This window comes from Triticum aestivum, chromosome 7D (genome assembly GCF_018294505.1).
Source record: "Triticum aestivum cultivar Chinese Spring chromosome 7D, IWGSC CS RefSeq v2.1, whole genome shotgun sequence".
Classification (NCBI taxonomy): Eukaryota; Viridiplantae; Streptophyta; class Magnoliopsida; order Poales; family Poaceae; genus Triticum; species Triticum aestivum.
The window spans coordinates 579,692,222-579,698,784 of record NC_057814.1 but is presented as its reverse complement, the minus strand read 5'-3'; the positions used below and the strand labels follow the sequence as shown (position 1 = coordinate 579,698,784).

General features: G+C 49.2%; 1 protein-coding gene across 1 annotated transcript; it reads left to right on the top strand.

Moving 5' to 3' along the window:
- The first annotated feature begins 2,243 nt into the window (after positions 1-2,243).
- On the top strand, positions 2,244-3,611 carry LOC123171332 (BTB/POZ and MATH domain-containing protein 1-like). Its single transcript, XM_044588878.1, has 2 exons — positions 2,244-2,579; positions 2,667-3,611. The coding sequence occupies exons 1-2, from the start codon at positions 2,244-2,246 to the stop codon at positions 3,336-3,338; spliced, it is 1,008 nt and encodes a 335-aa protein (XP_044444813.1). The 3' UTR covers positions 3,339-3,611.
- Positions 3,612-6,563: the final 2,952 nt, after the last annotated feature.

Below are 6,563 nucleotides of genomic sequence, written 5' to 3'. Positions count from 1 at the left end.
TTTGTGCTCACTTTTATCATTAGTTACCTTGCTGTTTTTATATTTTCAGATTACAAAAACCTATATCTACCATACATATTGCACTTGTATCACCATCTCTTCGCCGAACTAGTGCACCTATACAATTTACCATTGTATTGGGTGTGTTGGAGACACAAGAGACTTTTTGTTATTTGGTTGCAGGGTTGTTTGAGAGAGACCATCTTCATCCTACGCCTCCCACGGATTGATAAACCTTAGGTCATCCACTTGAGGGAAATTTGCTACTGTCCTACAAACCTCTGCACTTGGAGGCCCAACAACGTCTACAAGAAGAAGGTTGCGTAGTAGACATCACATAGGAAGATTATTTTTTAATAGGAAGAATTTTAGCTATGCATCTGAAGATACACACAACAAAAACTATCAAACTTGTGATCACGAGAAAGAAGGTTGTTTGAAAGAATCCAGAAGCAACAGTTAGTTGGATGCCAGTCCAGAGTCCCTTCGGAATCCATCCAAGCAGGCACTTAAACAAGTTGGATGCACCTGCCTGAGAGCCGTAATATTATCTCCTTTACAACCAGAAAATACAAGCCTGTTCAAATCAGAAATTTATAATAACGAGCAGATTATATACCTTGTTTCTGAATAGTGAAGCCATAGAAAACTAATCATGGTAGAAGCAACATGTGTGCTTTCTACCCCCGGGGAAGTCCCTGTTGTCGATCATGACGCACCAACTCCGGCAAACCAACCTAAGCCTAATGAGGGTTTTGAACGGCAGCAAGCGTAGCACCAATGACATGGCGGAGATGATGTCTTCGTGCGGCTGCCCAGGCGAGGCAACACTTTCCTCATATAGTGCAGCATGTCTCAAGACCATGCTATTGTTGGCCACCAAGCCTTTCCTATCAAGAAGGCCCTCTAAGTCGCAGGTCAGGGGGTTGTATGCATACAACTTGAAGCTTGGTTCTCCCGAAGTCTTGAATAGTGGCCGTATGAAGAAGATAAGACGACCACCGTTGACGATAGCAAGCGGGTTGATGCGGTCACCAAAGTCTGTGAACCTAGCGACGCTTGGTGGCAACGTGTCAACACCAATTCGACAGTGTAGATCCCACTCCCCTGTTCCATGGTCGCGCATCAGCCACATGTCTTGCCGACAAGGCCCAAACATATTGGTTCTACTCACTTCAGTGCGAAAGAGGCAAAGGCACCCGACGACCTGCTCTGTCAGATAGTGCTTGAGCTCACGGTTCTTCTCCATGTCGATCGATGGCAATGGCGTAGTCCTAAATTTTTGATAGGGAGAAGGAGATCAATGTCTCTTTAGATGGGGACTCGAGGTCATGCTTGGCCAACCAATGAATATGTCCTTGCGCAAAAACACTCGTTTTGTTCTGGTGAACCACAGTAGTAAATGTGCACACCTTTGTACTTCTTGGTGCGTGAGTCGTAGCCAAGCCCTAGGCTTTCGTAATAGAGGCTTTACGAGATATAGACATAGGCCATGTACCGGGTCTCTGGAAGCGCCGCCATTTGGCCGGTGGACGGGTTAAGCACGTAGCGCGTCCTGTAGAGACTGCATCAATGATGCCGAGGCCATGGCATTGTTGCGTCAAGAGACGTGGGACGAAGTTAGTCGGACTGATACAACGTGTAACTTTGCATGGACAGAGCTCGCGCGTGCGGGCGCGGGGGACCTCCATGAGCGTCGTGCTGTCAAGGTGGGCTGGCGACCACGCCTGGATCTTCGGACGTCCATTATTGTCGCGTGAGCTTGATTCCTGCAGGAGGAGCACCCTGGGGCCGCCGTGGCGGTTGGCGAGGCGGAGGTGGAGGTCGGCGAAGTCATCGGAGGCGAGTGTGCCGGCCAAGGCGCGAGAGAGGCAGCGGCATCTGTGCACGAACTTGGCCGGCAATCGCGCCAAGATGTCTTCGATGACATGGTCTGGGAGGATAGGGCATAGCCCCGCCATGGGTGGGGTTCCCTTTCGCGGTGTTAGTTTGGAACAAATCGATCGACGTGTGCTTCGTTTCCGTGTTGAGCCCCTACATATATATGAGTACTTCTTCTCGGATCGTACCCGCACACGGTCTACTTGTCCGTGTAGGTTTCCTCGATCGAGTCCTCGAGATAAATACATGCACGGACGTGTGTTTTCTCTTGCGATCGAAACTCGCTCTCTACGCGCGCACGGGCCGAGTACTCTCACGTAAGTGTTCCACAAGTCGAATCAAGCACAGGCAAAACAAGAGCCATGGGCAACGCCCAAGTCGTACCGACCAGGCCCCTCGCCGATGCCGCGCACTCCGTTCGGACGTTCAAGATCGACGGCCTCAGCTCGACTTCCACGGCCTCGGCCACGGCGACCAGCGGTCACGACGAGTGCGTCGTGGTATGCTCCAGGTGGAGCGTCGGCTGGCATGAGTGGGAGATCCGCTGCTACCCTGCGTCCTCGGTGTGCAGCATGTGGGTGTCGCTCAAGCTCGTGCTCCTCGCCCATCCCGCCGCCGCCGGCGACGTCGTCAATGCGCGCCTAGACTGCTGGCTCGTGGATCCCGCGGGTTTGGCCGCGCAGTCGGAGGCCAGGACGGTGTCTGCAGCCTTCCGGGCCCACCACGGCGTCGAGTCGGCGCCGCTCGTGCTGGCGCACAGGCGCGACCTGGAGATCTCCGGCTAGCTTGGGGCCCACGGCACCCTCACCGTGAAATGCGCCATCACGGTGCTCGGGGAACAGCGCCCGAGAGTGGACGTGCCCGCGTCGCATCCTGTGCCGGCCTCAGACCTGGACCGGCACCTCGGGGAGCTCCTGCGGAGCGGGACGGGATCCGACATCACGTTCGTCGTCTCCGGCGAAACGTTCGCCGCGCACAAGGTCGTCCTGGCCGCGAGGTCACCGCTCTTCATGGCCGAGTTCTTCGGGGACGCGAGCGACAAGAAGTGTGCGCGGCGCCTGGAGGTCCACGGCATGGAGCCAGCGGAGTTCAAGGCCATGCTGCACTTCATCTACACCGACACGGCACCGGAGCTCGACCGACACGACGATGAGGAGGCGTTGGCGTTGACCTGTCGCCTCCTCGCGGCCGCCGACAGGTATGGGCTGGACAGGCTCAAGCTGATATGCTCGCAGAAGCTCTCTGCTAGCATTTGCGTCGGGACGGTGGCCAGGATTCTGGCTCTGGCGGACATGAACAACTGCCCGCGGCTCAAGGCGACGTGCGTTGAGTTCATCGTCGGAACGCCGGCGATTCTTGGTGCCGTGTTGGCGACGGAGGGCTACAAGGACGTGGAGGCGAACTGCCCTTGGGTGCTGGCTGACATTCTCAAGTCTGCAAGCGGGAGAAAGAATTGATGCGTAGTTGGGTTATACTATATATGTAGTCTAAGTTAAGTTGTATCCTGTCCTGTCACTCAGGGAACTGACGCTCAAATAGCCAAGTCCATGTTGCGGATGAAAGTTGAGACTAGTTTTGTAGTGTTATAATTGTGAGAAATGCATGTCTACCATGCATGGGATATCCGGTGCATGTAGCAGCCATTGTTTTTTATTGAAGACTAGCAAGATGCCCGTGCGTTGCACTTAACATCAAGATGCATTTGTATGAGTAGTTTATCTTGTGAGATAAAAGGATGAATGAGGGTAGTCCTGGCCATGGGCAGCCCGCCCCGAACGGCCCGGCCCGAGCCGCTCCCGGGCCGGGCTCGGGCCTAGATTTTGAGCCCAAAGACCGGGCCGGGCGGGGCCCGGGCCCATCGTTTTCGCGTTTTTCTGAAGGACGGGTCGGGCCGGCCCGAAGCCAGACGGGCTTTTACGTGTTCGGGCTGGGCTCGGGTAAAGAAAACAGGCCCGACGGCCGGGCCGGGCCGGGCTCGGGCCTGAGTTTTTTGCGTCGGGCTTGGCTAGGCCCGGCCCGAAGCCCTGCCCGGCCCGAGGTATGGCCAGGTATAATGAGGGAAGGCCTTATTTTGCAAATGTGAAGAGGGGTATGGGTATCTTTTTGCAAAATTGCCATACTTTCCTTCCTATCCGTTAGATATAAATCGGACGGCCTATATTGCAGGATGGCAGGCACACCATCATCACCAACTCTGTTTTTTATAAGAATAGAGATTAGCATGCATTCATGACTACTGGTCTACTGCTTACAGTTGGTCAGACATTTCTCTCACTGGTGCTCCAGCCCATAATCCCATGCCTTTTCATTTTATTTCCAAGTCTAAATCTATTTTATCTTTTCAACCGAAAGTTCATTTTATGATCTGTTTTCATATTTGTGATTATGATGGAGAGGAATTTAAAACGAGACCACTTTTTTATATTTCAACAAATTTGAAAATTCAAATTAAAAACATGGTGGAACACGATGCCCCCAAATGAAACGGGATTTAAAGTACTCGTATTTACTAACTTTTTACTTACGATGAAACACTTTGGTAAATAGTGTAAAACATTATGATTCGCTACGGAGCATGGCGAGCCATATATAGTGAAACAATAAGATTATTTATGTGAAATAAAATAAAACATTACTGGTTTTTGGCATGAATTAATGAATCTCAACGAAACAAGTTTGAAGCTTGGTGATTTAGTTGTCGAAAAATTAATTTCAAAAATTATACTCAATATTGGTCTTGTTTTAGCGATCTTGCTAGAAAAAACACATGTACTTAAACGGAAAGTAAAACATAATTTTATTTCAAAATATATTAGGCATCTAGTTGTTTGACTGAAACTCAATGACTAGAGAATAGCACATGTTGAATTTATTAGGGGGTAGAGAAAGAGAGTGGCGTTTTGGAAATTCACTTTGGCTCATAGGTGTATATGCACCCATTGTCTAAATACACATTTTAAAAGGTTTAAAAATTTCGAGAAAAAATCCCGCGTGTAAATCCGGACATTATATGTGCGTGCACCAAGTTTCGATGAAAAAGGACATTTTTCTGGCTTGTGTAAAAAAGACAATTTTCGACGAGGCATTTTTTTATCTTTTTTATACATGCAACAAAAAATGCCCTTTTCACCAAAATTTTGTGTAGAAACATAGGATGTCCGATGTACACGCGGGATTTTTTTTCTTGAATTTTTTTAGCATTTTGAAATGTGTTTTTGTACATATTTCATAATAGGTGTATCTACACCTAGAGCCAAAACGCCACTCTCCGTTAGAGAAACGAAAACACTGCTATTGATGATATCAATGGGCCCATAAAAGAAGAATACAAAAAAGTGCATGCATGCACGGGCGCGTTCGGGTGCAACGGCGCACGACGCCAGATGACCTATCATATTGCCTGTTGGTCAGCCACACTCCGCAAATTTAAAACCTTAAATTCATGCAATCCATCCGCATGGATCATATAGCATACAAATTCATCACAATTCAACAGTTCAACAATTTAACAAAGAAAAAATAATCATAGTTCAACAATCAGGATAGGCCAAAATAAAATTCAAGTCCGGGCCACAACTGCCCAATGTGATGGATCACTCGTCAGACAACATCTGTGATGCTTGCTCTGCCACGGCCACCGTCGTTCCGCTTCCCCTGCTGCCACATCCACTCTCCCCCTCTCGTACTCCCTATGTTCGTTGATCTCCTTCTTCCTTCCCTCAAGCTACTTCTTTGCTTCCGCATCCAAGAGGCTTGCGTCCGCCAACATTATCCTAGAATCCTCCGTGTCTCGAGCTAGTTGCAATTTCTCCTTCTCGATCTCTATTGATCCAAAAGTTTGGGCCTTCTCAATCTCCCTTTTGAGATACACTTCTTTCTTCTCCAACTCTATTTTCTCCCTCTTAATTGTTAACTTGTTGTTTTCAATTTGTAATTGTTGTTCACCCTCTCTTGTTCTCAGTCCATCCTTTTTTTTGCGTATCCAACATGAGCCTGTACCTCTCGTCTTTCTTTGTTCTCCCTTCTGGGGAAAATGCCCGTCCATGCGGTAGACATTTTTGTCGCCGCGGTTTCGTAGGCAACCCTCCCTTCTCCCACTTGTTTTCCATCACTTACCGGTTATTCATTGGCATGGTGGATTTTCCATTCTCCCATGCAACTTCCCCCGTCTATGTCATCCAACCCAATTGATTGGTGGGAACTTGATCCATCATTTTTCCTCTTGTCGGCCCTGAGATCATCCACATTCTGTCCACTTTCGTTTGCCATCCAATAGCACCCAACAATGGCGAAAACCAAACGGCTTCTTGTCCGTTTGATGCTACATAGTTGCCGTCACCACCACCTAGCAAACTATAAGTATAACAATGAGAATTCAACAAAAAAACAAGCAATTCAAAATGATGAGTAAGCAATTCAACTTACGTGAGTTGAGACTCCCATCCCACATTGAGGACGGCCAATCACGTGTGCATAGTAGCCGACATACATGTTCCTTCCCTTGAATGATGGACCATCGATGTTTCAGAGAGTGTCGGGTGGTAGGTGCGACATATGCCAACGGATGGCTTATCATAGTGGGAGCCAGTAAAACCTCGCCGGTGCCTGGAAACGGGATGAGGCGAAGACATGCACGCCGACGAACCTTACCCAGATTCGGGGCTCTCCGTGGAAATAACACC